The sequence below is a fragment of the Pogoniulus pusillus genome, chromosome 27 (assembly GCF_015220805.1).
Source record: "Pogoniulus pusillus isolate bPogPus1 chromosome 27, bPogPus1.pri, whole genome shotgun sequence".
Lineage (NCBI taxonomy): Eukaryota > Metazoa > Chordata > Aves > Piciformes > Lybiidae > Pogoniulus > Pogoniulus pusillus.
This window is the reverse complement of record NC_087290.1, coordinates 9,631,081-9,645,058: the sequence shown is the minus strand read 5'-3', so window position 1 is coordinate 9,645,058 and position 13,978 is coordinate 9,631,081. Positions and strand designations below refer to the sequence as shown.

Here is a 13,978-nt window from a genome sequence, read left to right as displayed (position 1 = left end):
ATTGCATTGAATTGAAAGGGAGTACATGAAGCAGTGAGCCTCCCAGTGCTCTTGGTGAGGACACCCTCCTGAAGACCAGACCACAAAGTCTGTGTTGCTTTCCAGACTTTGCTCTGCTGTGGTGGGATGTGTTCAGGTCAATGGGTAGCTTGGTTGTAACCTTGCAACTTCCCTCACATTGCTTTTGTCCCCTCCTGCTTTTTCCCAGTATTTTACGGGCAAAAGATCTTAGCCACTCACTAAGCTAAGTAATCCTTTTGGTACCTCCTGGACTAAGGTCAGGCTTGATGTTTGCCCAATGGAAGGGGAGGGGTGTTATTTTTTCAAACCAGTCAGACCTAAAGAGCTCTTGTGAAATAGCTGGCACAATGCCATGTTTCCATAGCACTCAGACTGGCAGAAGACACTGCTGTGAATGTTAACATCTCTGTGGCACAGAGCCCTCCTGCATGTCTCCTGACTCTGGCGTTGGTGAAATTACATATATGGGCAGTGAAACTTCTCACAGGCTTTGTCAAGTCAGGACCAGTAGGCTATGGCTGATTAGCTGCAGGTTAGGTGATTGATTTCAGTTTTTGTAGTGGCCTTTTAATTCAAATAAAACTGCAGCTAACAGCAGCTCTTCTGCCTCATTACTAGAGCTGGAGAGGAACGCAGAGCAGAAAGAGTTCATACTTGTTCTACTCAGGCAGTCTTGGCTAAACAATAACATGATTGTACATCAGCCACCCTTGGAGTTGGCTGAGATTTTTCTCAGGAAGAATTTAAAAGAGGTCATCTTTAGTAGTCCCAAAAGAGTTCTGCTGAGCAACCTGCCAGCTATTGTCTGCTTTGGCTTTTGTGAAGTTGTTTAGACTCTGTATTTAAACTCTAAATGCAGCAGAGAAAGCTGCAGGAAGGTCTTAGAGCAGACTTCTGGTATTTAAAGGGGGGGCTATTAAAAAAGATGAGGACAATCTTTTTAGTGGGGCTTGTTGGGACACACCACGGGATGGCAGTTTTAAACTAAGGAGATTTTTCCCTGAAGGTGTTTAAAAATACATAGATTTGGTGCTGAGGAATATGCTTTAGCCCCAGACTTGGGAGAGTTAGAGAATGGGCTTGATTTTAAGGTTTTTTTCCAGTCCAAAACAGTTCTGTGATTCTATGTCTGCCATTCTCTAAAAAGCCCTGAGAAGTTTGAGTCTGGATTTGTTTTCTTTCAACCCTTCTAAGTTTCTATTGGAACATCAGGCAGTTAGTGCCTCAATGTTTGTGCTAAAACCAGGAGATGACAGCACTAAAAGCTGAGATTCATTACTCCTTGGGGCTTTAACACCTTTTTCTCCTATATCCATCCTGATGGTGTCACTGAATGGACACAACCAGGATTTGGTTCCTTTGTTGCTGATGCTTAAACAATTTAGCAGGAGCAGCCTGCTGTAAATTCATCAAATGAAGGAAAGGTAATGGAAGTTGTGAAAACCTGTGATGGTCTTGTGCCTGAAAGGCAGGCACATCACTTGGTTCCCTTCCTACCTATGAACTATGTGGTGAGATGCAGAATTGGCACACTCAGGCTCTGTCCTGGGCTAACACAGTCTGATCTCACTAGCCTCTCCCCCCATACACAGACAGGAGGGGAAGTGACACAAAAAAAATAAAACCCAAAAGCCGTGGGTTGAGATGAAGAGTTGAGATAAAGAGTTTGACTGGAAGTGATACAATGCACAATGACCTCAGTCTGTTTGCAGAAAAGCCCAGCAACATGCAGAAGCAGCAGCAGAAGGCAGCAATGAAACTGGTCCTCCCACCCTTGGGGATGCATGCAGAAGCCAGCCCAGCAAAAAAAAAACACCCCAAAAAACAGAAGCAGCAACTGGAACAGGAAGCCTCTCATGTCACAGAATCACAGAGTGTTAGGAGGTGGAAGGTACCGTGAAAGATCTTCCAGTCCAACCCCACCAGAGCAGGATCACCTAGAGCAGGTCACACAGGAGTGCATCCAGGTGAGCTTTGAATATCTTCAGAGAAGGAGACTCCACATCCTCTCTGGCAACCTGTTCCAGGGCTCTGTAACCCTCACAGTGAAAAAGCTTTCCATTATGTTTATGTGGAACCTCCTGTGCTCCAGTTTACACCCATTGCCCCCTATACTCTCATTGGACACCACTGAGCAGAGCCTGGCTCCGTCCTGCCAGCACTCACCCTCCACATGATAGAATCACAGAATTGTTTTGGTTGGAGAAGCCTCTAAGATCATTCAGTCCAACCATCAACCCAGTGCCACCATGGCCATTGAACTCTGTCCCAAAGTGCCACATCCACACATTTCTTGAACACCTCCAGGGATGGCAAGTCCACTGCCTCTCTGGGCAGCCTGTTCCACTTCTTTTGTAAGGAAACCTTTCCTAAACCCTTTCCCCTTGGAAGACAGCAGTTGATTATTGCCAACTTCCATCTTGTCCTGTTCCTTACAAGACATTTGAGTAGGAAGGTGCCATTTGCAGTATGAGTTCAGGCCAGAGATCATAGAATGGTTTAGGTTGGAAGGAACCTCAAAGCTCATCCAGTTCCAGCCCCCCACCATAGGCAGGGACACCTCCCACTAGAACAGGTCATGCATCCAACCTGGCCTTGAACACCTCCAGGGAAGGAGAATCCACAGCCTCCCTGGGCAACCCATTCCAGTGTTTCACCACCTTCACTGTAAAGAATGTGAAGGTCCTCAACACCCAGAGCTGTTAAACTGCAGAACACAACTTTGCAAACAAATATATGTTTAATTGCAATGTATAATGGATTTACAGGTGTTAAATATGTTACTTTAGTGTATAATTTATCGTTCTTCCAGCTCCTTTAGCAGTTCGTCAAAGTGAGTAATGTACCATTTGGCTTTCTCCTTTACTTGCTTTCTGATTACATTTCCTCCAAATCCAATGAAGCAGTCCTGGCAAAACAGAAAGTGGGCACAGGCATTATAGAGTCATAGAATCATCAAGGTTGGAAAAGATCCTTAAGATCACTGAGTTCAACTGCAACTCAGCTATCACAACCACTAATCCGTGTCCTGAAGTGCCACATCTGCAGCTTCTTGAACACCTCCAGGGATAGTGACTCCACCACCTCCATGGGTAGTCTTTTTTCCAGCCCTTCACCACTCTCACTAAAGTTTTTTCTAATGTCCAATCTACACCTCCCCTGGCACAACTTCAACCCATTTCCTCTCATCCAGTTGCTGGTTAGAATCATAGATTTAACCAGGTTGGAAGAGACCTCCAAGCTCATCCAGTCCAACCTATCACCCAGCCCTATCCAATCAACTAGACCATGGCACTAAGTGCCTCATCCAGTCTTTTCTTAAACCTCTAAGGATGGAGACTCCACCACCTCCCTGAGCAGCCCATTCCAATGGCAAGTCACTCTGTTTGTGAAGAACAAGTACTTGGGTGAAGAGATCAACCTCAGCCTCACTCAAGCTTTCAGGTAGCTGCAGAGAGCAGTGAGATCTCCCCTCAGCCTTCTCTTCTCCAAAGTAAACAACCCCAGCTCCCTCAGCTGCTCCTCAAATGATGCTCTCCAAACCCCTCACCAGCCTCACTGCTCTTCTCTGCACTCCAGCCCCTCAATGTCTCTCCTATACTGTGGTGCCCAGAACTGAACCCAGTACTCAATGCAGTTTCATGCAAGCGATTCAGTTTGGCTTTCAGACTGGACTTCAAAACTCCCTATTTCACTTTGCCTGCTTGTTTTTCCAAATTTACTACCAAGAACTTTTAATGTTGCTCCAAGTCGGTTGTTAGAATTCTGTTCCCATAGGAAAGTTGTGTCTCAAGTGCCTCAGAACTTCAAGATTGTTCAGATCTGAGATTTTCCTGAAAACTTGCTCTAGCTGTGATGCAATAAGGCCTTACTATTCCAGGATGAGTTAACACTGGAACATGCATGCAGCATCTCTCCATTATCCCTAATGCTGTTTATCTTAACTCTGTTTACCTCATTTGATAGATACCAAAAGTAACCATTAACCATGTCTTCAATCATTAACCAGCAACAATCATTATTTCTACATCTCAGAAAAGCATCTGCAGCGAAAGCTGAGTGTTTAAATTTTCCACTGCTGCTTTTCTTTGCCTCTAGGTGGAAAGCATGAAGCAAACACTAAGCTGCTGTGGTTGCTCATAGATTTAACAGGCAGAGTCCAGCTGTCTTAAGCCAAGCCACAGGAGCTCCCAGAGTTTGTTCCTGTGCATCTCCTGTGCACCCTCAGCACTGGTGAGGAAAGGGCACTGGGGTACTTTTATTTAGAGAAGGGTGCAAAAGGGCAGATGGGATTAAGATCTGTCCTCTGTGCAATGACCACTTATAAAAGTTGGCTTTTTATTGATTTTCATTATTATTTCACTCTGCCAGGGCTGATCTCCTCAAAGGTGTCATCACTGTACAGAGAGATGAACCCCCTTGGTAGGCTGCTAGCAGGTGAAAGTGCACCAGATACATGCCAGACCAGCATGCTGAGCATCATAAATCAACGCTCAGAAACAGGGTAAGGCCTCTGTACAGAAAGCAGCGCTGGCTGTGGGGACAGCAGGGAAAGGCAGAGGTGATAAAGTCACCTTGATTTGAGACAGGTTGCTAGACTGCCACACAGTCTAACAACATGTCTGGTTGCTACCAGCCAGCAACCTGACTTAGAGAGAGCTGAACTGGGAGCACTCCAACATTGCACGATGCAGGCTTTCTAGGGGAAAACTACCTACACAGATCTCTTAGGCTGTGGGAAGTGCTAAAGAGTTTCCTTGAAGTCCTACAAAGAGTTCAAACCACACTTTTTTTTTTCCCTTTCTTTTCTTTTTGCTCAAAAGGAACTTAGAATTCTAGTTCTTTAATACTTACACCTGGGGGACAGGCCTCCATGTCTGTAGCTCCATCTCCAATCATAACTACTTTCTTGAAGTGGAACTGTTCCTTCAAATGTGTAATAACCTTTCCTTTCCCCCCTGATTCAGATGTTGGTTGTGTTTCATCAAACCCTGCATATTCTCCTAGAACATGATGGAAGGACAAGTTAGACACAGAGCACAAAGAAGGATAATATCCTAAGGCCTTAAGAAAGCAGCTAACTTCATGCAGTCCTGTACACATCATAATATCAGCATCCCCAAAAAGTAATTAGAAGGTAAGCACTAAACCTAGGGCTTGGCTGAGTCTCAAATTGCTGAGAGGAGATTGGAGCAGGGCATCTCTAAGGTCCTTCACAACTTAAGCCATTCTGTGATTCTATGTAAAGTAGAAAACCTCTGTGGGTAGCATTACAGATCCATCCCCACTCACTCTGGTCCCATCATTCTGGTGTAACCATTTCAAAAGCAGCTTTCAGTATGGTGTGTAGACAGTGTATGAAACACTGAGTAAGAAACAACCTCCTTAACTGGGGTTCTGCTTGATTACACCAGCTTAAAGTCCAGAGCAGCTCTACTGAAGTACTTCGGTCTCCACACATACCTCAGAGTCACTGAAAGGGAAGTTTGCCCCTGAAAGCAGGTAAGAAACGCTCTGAATTTGAAGGAGCAAGAGAAAATGGAACTCTGCTGTCCCCAGCTGTAACGTGTGTTACCTTTGGCATAGCTTGCAATCACAACATAACTCCAGCTCTGTTTCATGCTTCTGGAAAATGACCTGAAGTCATTGGTAAGGTCTTGTGGGTTTTGTACTTGGAGCTAGCTGGATTGGTGACAAAGGCATGCAGGCTGGACAGTATCTGTAGCCCAGTGTCTGAGAGCATGAACCTCAGATACTGAGCACAGAAAAGAGACTTTAAGAGCATCTCACCATTAAAGTAAAACTTCAGCCTGTTGGCAAAGACATTTGCTGTTGGAATGTTCAGCTGTGAGGCCACGTGTTCCACAATGCTCTGAAACCCCCCAGAGACCAAGAAGACCTGGACCCCTCGTTGGTGAAGCCTGCTCACCAGCTCCCTGAGAAGAAAGACAAGTCAGTCACCAAGCATGAGTGCCTGTCAGCTTCTAGGCACAACAAGAAAGTTAAAATCTATCTTTTCTAAGCAAGGCTGCCCATACTTGATGCTATTCCAGTTCTCTTAGGATGTGTGCTGCTTTCCAGCTCCATCCATCTCTGTTGCCCAAACTTTTCCTTCTTTTCTTGCAAGTTTCTGCATACACCTTGCTTGAGAAGTGCTGAACAATCTGTCTAGAGACAGGCAGGTGTTTGATTGCTTGGAAACATGCACTCATTAGAAATGCTTTCTTGACATTTTCCTGCTGTTCACCTGAACAGATATGAACAACATGAATGATTCTCTTCAACAAATCAGATTTTGTTTCTGAAGTAAAACAGCATCAAGAAAATTAATTTATAATGCAGAGAAAAAAGTAGGGAACAGGGGAAAGAGAAAGCCACTGCACCAACATGCAGAAGGAGGTTGAAAAGTGTGCAAAGTGCAAACATTTTTATAACTCAAGGGTTGATTCCTCAAGTAATGGACTTCGATGCCATGTTAAGAAGAGGGCACCAGCTACAGAAGAGGAATCAAAAAGCTTTTGGACTCAGGTAATGTCAGTAGGGCTTTGAAGCCAGTTACAAATTTGAGGGGACTTGGCTCTGGAAGCAGGAAGATCAGCATGCAGCAGTGCAGAGCTGTAGAAGTGGTAGCAGTACCAGCGGAAACACTAAAGACTAAAAGGCAAAGTGGAGGCTTAAAGCAAGCTACACAGAAAGGGAGGAAGAAAGGGAAGCAATGAAAAGGAAAATCATGTGATTCCAAACAAGGAAACAATGACCTCTTTGTGGTTACATCGAGCTATGCCTTCAGAAAAAGCTGAGAAAATGCACAATGTCTTCTGAAACTGTATTTCAGACTTGGAGCTATGGCTAGGGTTTGTAGTACAAAAACCAAAAATTCTTTTGAGTTGTTTGAAAAAAGTCTGAATAGGGAAAAAAAACCAAACCCAACACTTTTCAATACAAATAGTTACTGTTTATTCCAAGTCTAAAGATAACTGAAGGCACACATACAAATTGTATTTCTCCTTAGTGACTTTGTAAGCGTTTTTTAGAGACTTCAGTACAGAGTGGGTAGCTCTGAAAGATGGATCCCCTGAGTTGAGTCCAAGGCTCTGACTGCACACAGAAGTGTGAGAAAGAGGTAATAAAACTGCAGAACAGAGCAAACCAGTAGTTCATACTGGCTATTCAATCTCCTCCCAGTTCCATCACCTGTCAAAAACCAGATGTGATGGAACAGAGTCTTTTCCAAGCCTGTTTAATCTTGCCAACTAAAAAAAAAACAGTTAATGCCTAAGACTGTTTTCTTTTTCCATGGATGCTTTGGCACTTGAGATGGACCTAGGCCATTATAAACTCTTGATAGCAGCTTTGTACACAACGTGGAAGTGGAGTAGAGCCTCACTAATGCCACAGGACTTTATTGATTTAGGCTATATGCTTTTGGCAGAGGTTTCTTGCTGGATCATTTCAGATTTTTCTTACCTTATTCCTGGTGTCAGCTCAGGTGGGTTGTCAGAGATGAGTTTCTGCACTTGCTCGTAGGAGGGCCGTATCAGACCTAGTCGTGCTGTTAAAGCTGCTTTGAACGTCACACTGCCACCCATGGCTCTGCGGGTCCTGAAGCGTGAGCCAAAGGAAGCATGTCAGTGACACTGATCAACCTGGGGCTTCTCCCAAGAACAGGTGAAGAAGAATGACAAGAAAGGTTTAGGTTGGAAGGGATCACAAACGTCATCCAGTTCCAACCCCCCACCAAAGGCAGGGACACCTCCCACTAGAACAGGTAGCTCAAGGCCTCATCCAACCTGGCCTTGAACACCTCCAGGGAGGGACCATCCACAACCTCCCTGGGCAACCCGTTCCAGTGTTTCACCACCCTCACTGTTAAGAACTTCTTCCTAACATCTAGTTTAAATCTCCCCTCTTCCAGTTTAAACCCATTACTCCTCGTCCTGTCATTATTAAATGCTCTAAGTTAGATCATATCTGTGGTAAGAGGGAAGATTGGTACACTGAGAAGATTGGTAGCAGCCAATGGTACATCTGCACAGCTCAGTACTCTTGGGAGAAGAGTGAGGCAAATTGCTCCACTCCCTCTGCTTAGTCCCGGTGAAGTTCACCCCAGGTGCTGTTCGCTGAACTGAACATTTGCTACAAGCTTCAATGGGAACAAGATCAGCCTAAGAGAAGAGTTAAGAGGTCTACCCTCTCCTCCATCTCCTAACAGGGTTTGCTGGTGCTAATGATGAGGGCTGATGTTAGCCTACCGCAGAAAGTTACACTGGAGAATTGATGTCAGTATAGTACCCCTGAGTGGCTGCACAGTTCCAGAAACAGTTATTCATGGTGCATTCATTCCACTCATGATTCTTTAAATCCTTTTTAAACTGCAGTAATCTATGACAGAGTTGAACTAATCCCTGTAGTAAATTCATTGTCTCAGATTAACCTCATCCATACATATTTTCTCCTCCTATTGCACCGAAGTAAAGAGCAAATATACATACATCTCTGCCACAGCATCTCCAACTCCACAGAACTTGGCCAGCTCATCGATGCCTTCTTCCCTGATGACTGTACTGTCCACGTCAAAGCACACTGCGTCGGCGCTGCGGAAGATCTCTTTCAACTCCAAGAGGGATGCCATCCTTTTAGGAACCTTCTTACTGTAAGGGGACAAGATGAAGTCTTTCTCTGAGTGAGAGTACTGCACTGTGTCTTGAGCCATTGGTGCAGCTGAGCTGGTTCTTGTGAGTAGGGAAGAGCAAAGCCTGGTGGCCAGCTTTTATCAAGGAGCAGGAGTGGTGTGGAGGCCTGGCTCGCCTGCTGATTTGCTCTCTGCTGTTGCTGCCTACCGATGTTCAAATTACGTTACAGGTGGGCCGTGGAGCTGGGGGCAGTTGCTGATTTGCTCTCTGCAGGCTCAGCCCATTGATGTTCACATGGGGTTCAAGGTTGTAATACTTGGCATTAGCTGAAGCATCAAACTGCCAACTGCTGTGTGAGACTTGCAATTCTCTGTCTCATCTTGCCCTCAGCACTGATGGATCTTGATTTTGCATCAGACCCAGTCTATGATGTGAAATTAGTTGCTCCAGGAAAGAGCAGAAGACACTCAGCCCTTAAGGATTTGCTTGGTTGCAGTAGACATAACTATCTTAAACCTATCAGTGAGTGGTTGTCCCTAAATCGTGAACCTAAATCAGAATATCTTTATTTGAAAGAGACCTTCAGGATCATCTAGTCCAGTCTTCAAGCCAGCACTGCAAGGTCACCACCAAGCCATGTCCCTAAAAGGTTAGATCCTTGCCTATGTCCAGGTAAAGTAAATATTCTCATCATCTGTAAATGTGTAGAAAATGTGGCCATTAACATTAAGAATTAGTCTTTTATAAAATCCATTAAAGTCTTGGGCTTTGAAAACTTCACTCAACCCATTAAGATGATCTTCATTACACAACTTCTTCCATAACAATGCCTGGCAGAAGTTTATTTTCTTCCCTTTTCTGTCTCTTAGCTATGTTGAGCACTTCTGCAGATCAGAAACACAAGATGTTAATCACATATTTTCTTACTCTATCTTAAGTAATTCTCTTACTCTACCCTACTCATTTTGTGTTTTACCAATTCAAAGGGAATTCAGTGTGGACCTTACTATTTGCCAATCTGACAGAAATAACAACTTACTACACCTCTCACTTCACAGGGTTTTGTGAAAGCCTGGTTGTCTCTTCTAATCTCTGAGATGTCTCTCAGGACATGTCTTGGGTCACTGATCTGGGTAGCAGGCTGTCTGTTGTTCTAAGATAGCAGAAAAAAATATATTGTATATCTTCATTATGTTATATACCTTCATCTTCTGTTTTCCTCTCACAAAATTGGTTTCCTCCTATATATGGTGTCACTTTTGATGGTGAGAAGTTTTACACTCCAACTCCCACAAAGCTTTTTTTTTCCTTTTTCCCCATTTTTGGACAAACTTTGCACCCCAGCTCCAAAAGACATCTCATGAAGATGGATCATGATGTAGCTTGTTGTGGAAAAGCACAGAAGTTGATGGGTACTAATGTCTCTCTCTGCTAGACAGGAGTTACCCAGGGATCACACATGGAAAGTGCTGGTGCTGCTTCCTGAGGTGACTGCTGTGTGCTCACTGAGGGACCACAGCTGAACAGTTAATGGTCAAAGCAAGGTTTTATTCTGACAATACATTATAAAGCCCTAGTCCAGCAGTAGAAGCATCACTGAAGAATGGTTTGCTACAGACAGCTTGAGGGGTTTGATCATTTTTCTCTAAAGACTGCACTGTGGGTATAAGAAATACAGTTCTGTGCCTTCAGCACAGCATGGAACAGAAACCTCTCTCCCTTCTGTGGCCATGGACATAAAAGCTTCCTTCTGACAGAGACTGGCTCTGAGCTGAGACTTAGCATGGGGTGGACAAGTGACACATGAATTCCAAGTTTACTTTGTGCTAGCCTTGCCTTGACATTGGCTGCAGAGCACTGTTTGCATTTCCAGTGGAAGATGTTGATTTTCTGAGCAGGAGAGCTTTGAGTTTAGGGCAGGCCTTGGCCAAACCATTGGCCAAGATGGATTTAGGAGTGAAATTCAAAAGTGTCCACTAACATTTTATAACTGGCAGGGTGTTCTTTTTCTTTTTTCCCCCCAGCCTATTGGAAATTATAAAGTCAAAGAAAGAAAAAAAATAAAAAAATTAATCTGATCTGTAGGTTTGGTGCCAATTGTAAAGATTTGCTCTCCTGGACAAACTCATTGCATCACTGTGTGTGCCATTTGCGTCACAGTGTCCCAACACTGATTCTTTCTTATGCAAAGCCTTTGCATTGCCTCATGCTAACCCCAGGCAGCACAGCAACATTACCACATAGTGATGCAATGTCACCATGCAGGGACACTGTGCTATGATGTGATTCTTGGTGAGAACCTGAAATCATAGAATGGCTTAGGTTGGAAGGGACCTCAGAGATTGTCTATTCCAACCTCCCCACCATGGGCAGGGATGTAGACTTGGCTGCTCAAAGCTTCATTCAACCTGGCCTTGAACACCCCCAGGGAGGAGGTATCCACAGCCTCTCTGGGCAGCCATTCCAGAGTTCCACCACTCTTGTACTGAAGAACTCCTTCCTAAGATGCAGCCTAAACCTATTCTTTCACAGCTTCAAACCATTCCCCCATGTCCTACCACTAGACACCTTTATGAAAAGTCCCTCTGCAGCCTTCCTATAGGAACCTTTCACATATTGGAAATGTATTTCTGCATGCATGTCTTCAAAATTTTCAGCTTTATGAGAAAAAGGTTAATTGCTAGAAACACACATTGGGAGCAGGAAGAAGGAGACTTTTCCTTCTCCCTGGTACCCACATTTTCAACCCTTCTTTCCCTTTTGGATGCTCCTTACAATGATAAGACCACCACTGTGGTGGACTTCACACTTTGATGGACAAATAGAGAGGTTAGAGGAAGAATTATAGTTATCAGCTGTGGAGCCTTCTCCTTTCTTTATGCTATGCAATAATTATTCCAAAAGAATGGAAAAGCATCCAAGCAGCAAACATTTCAACAGACCTGGTAACAAAATATTGTGAGGAAAAGCTGAAAAGAATCATAGAATCGACCAGGTTGGAAGAGACCCCCAAGGTCATCCAGTCCAACCTAGCACCCAGCCCTGCCTAATTAACTAGACCATGGCACTAAGTGCCTCATCCAGTCTTTTTTTAACACCTCCAGGGTCGGCGACTCCAACACCTCCCTGGGCAGCCCATTCCAATGGCAAATCACTCTCTCTGTGAAGATCTTCCCCCTAAACTTCCTCGTAAAGAAGATTGGGAAGAGAAGAAACAACGGGCAAAGAAACGAGAAGATGTGAGAAAAGAGTGACAGAGGGAGAGAGGTAAGGTGAAATGAACTAGAGATGGGGAAAAAGGAAATCACAAGGGAAAAGTGGAATTCCCGTGAGATCTCCTTGCCTCCAGACTGTTAATTACTTCATTGGGCCATCTGGAGGAAAAAAAAAAAACAAACCACACTTGGATTTCCACAGGTAATTATTTTGTTTTGTAACACAGAGTGTGAAGCCACAGCAGCAAGCCCAGGAATTATGTAAGGCCACATGTCAGAGGAAAACAATTGAAATCTCTGCTGTCTGCTGACCCCCCAGAGAAGGGCACTTCCCACACTGTGAAAACCAAACATCTGCAGTTTCTGCTGTGTGTAATTGAGAGGAGCAAGTAAATGATACCCAGAACTCCAGCTGTTCTGGGTTGTTTTGATAAAGCCTTGACAAGATCTCAAAATTCCCATTGTGACTAGACTTCCCTTGTTAGCATATTTGAGCTTTCAAAAGCGCTGCCACATTGCATTGTGAAAAGAAAAAAATTAAGTGAATCTTAATGAAAAGTTTCCTAAAGTATCTTTTTGAACAAATCACTCAGGAATATCTTAGTTTGCAAACAGTTTCTGGTGTTCCTGATTGCCATTTGGCAGGGTGAGAGGGAGCACGTTGCTGAGGTACTCCGAGATCCATCCCCACAGCAGAGTAATGCTGCAGTCAGATGAACAGAAACGCAGCTCTTGCTGTTGCATGGAAAGGAAACTGCTGCTTGGAGTAAGGCATTTGGAGAAAATAGTTCTTGAAACTTTCCTCAGGGCCTGTTCCCACTACAGGAATGATCCTGCTTGTAAGAATGTCCACAGGGGTGTTTCCATGGTGTTAGTTTAATCCTCGTTGTTTCTAGTTCTATGTCTGTAAAATGGGAATAATGTGGTGATACAGCTTTTCTGTGTTGAGGTTTAATTCTCAGCATTGCAATATGGTTTGAAAGCTTTAGAGGAAAGGGGGTGCATTTAAAGAGATTAATTCTATTTAAGCAAGTTATGACTGTTTATATCCTTGCAAGTACCACTCTTTAACAGTTTAACCCGTCCATCCTTAATTGTGAGCCTCTGTGGTTTTCAGTGTGAGGATAGAAAGATTCAGTCCTTAACCTCACTCAGCTTGCTTCACACTCCTGCTTTTCTGTCCCACTTTTAAAGGTGGTAAGACAAACATTGACCTGCAAGAGATGTTGGCAGCTGTACACTAACACCTGAACAGCAGTGCCTAACAGGGAATTAGTTTAAGCACCTTCTGCAGTGGTTGAAAAGAGGTAGAAGAAACTTGCTGGGTGTTGACATACACCTCTCAGCGCTCCAATCCCCTCTTGCCTGTCTGACCAAATGATGATGCGTCCCCGCTGCACGATTGCATCATTCATTCACACTGCTCTTATAAACCAGGCACCACCCTGCTGCTATATCTTGCAGGGCAGCACGGTCACAGCCTCAGCAGAAGACACTCTTCATAGAATCACAGAATCAGTCAGGGTTGGAAGGGACCACAAGTATCATCTAGTTCCAGCCCCCCTGCCATGGGCAGGGACACCTTACACTAGATCAGGCTGTCTGGAGTCTCATCCTAGAAAAATCTGGTGTTAAGTATTTGATACACCAAACTCCAACCCCTTCCAAACTGAGGAGAAAAAAAAAACAACCAACCAAACAAAACCCATCCAAAGACCAAACCAACACACCAATGTTCCCAGTGACTTACAGTATTGTACTGGCCGTGGCTGCTGCTGCTGCTGCAAACCTCTTGGCTGCACAAGAAAGGAAGGGATCAGCTGAGACCTTCGGTCACATCAACAGCACGGCACGGGCTGATCTGGAAGCCAGACGCATTTTGGAAATCACTCTTTTATAATCTGCTGAGTAAGGCAGCCGGGATGGGTTTTTTTCAAGGTTACACACATGTAACCAGAGCAGTCCAGCTGTTCGCTGACAGGCGTAGGGAGGAGAGGTGTTCCCTTGCCTACGTCGGGGGAGGAGCTCAGGCCCACTTCGGGACGCTCGCAGCTTGGGTAGGCACTGGCTTGGCAGGGAGCAGCCCGAGGTGATGGGGAGCTGGCTCGC

At 44.5% G+C, this 13,978-nt stretch overlaps 1 protein-coding gene across 2 annotated transcripts; it reads right to left on the bottom strand.

Moving 5' to 3' along the window:
* Window positions 1–2,742: 2,742 nt before the first annotated feature.
* Window positions 2,743–13,848, bottom strand: PSPH (phosphoserine phosphatase). 2 transcript variants are annotated; one of them, XM_064165885.1, is made up of 6 exons: window positions 13,620–13,848; window positions 8,514–8,672; window positions 7,489–7,623; window positions 5,812–5,957; window positions 4,876–5,024; window positions 2,743–2,929 (listed from the first exon to the last, which is right to left on the bottom strand). In XM_064165885.1, the coding sequence occupies exons 2-6, from the start codon at window positions 8,651–8,653 to the stop codon at window positions 2,819–2,821; spliced, it is 681 nt and encodes a 226-aa protein (XP_064021955.1). In that variant the 5' UTR covers window positions 8,654–8,672; window positions 13,620–13,848; the 3' UTR covers window positions 2,743–2,818. The 2 variants fall into 2 exon arrangements, with proteins under 2 accessions (XP_064021955.1, XP_064021954.1); XM_064165884.1 differs by lacking the exon at window positions 13,620–13,848 and having other exon boundaries at window positions 8,514–8,775.
* Window positions 13,849–13,978: the final 130 nt, after the last annotated feature.

Bases quoted from the DNA above. Each gene is read 5' to 3' on its own strand.
- PSPH (XM_064165884.1), bottom strand. From the start codon at position 8,734: ATGGCTCAAGACACAGTGCAGTACTCTCACTCAGAGAAAGACTTCATC. The intron at 7,624-8,513 runs GTATGTATATTT...CTCACGCTTCAG, and splicing joins GGAGATGCTGTGGCAGAGAT to GACCCGCAGAGCCATGGGTG. The intron at 5,958-7,488 runs GTAAGAAAAATC...CTTTCTTCTCAG, and splicing joins GAGCTGACACCAGGAATAAG to GGAGCTGGTGAGCAGGCTTC.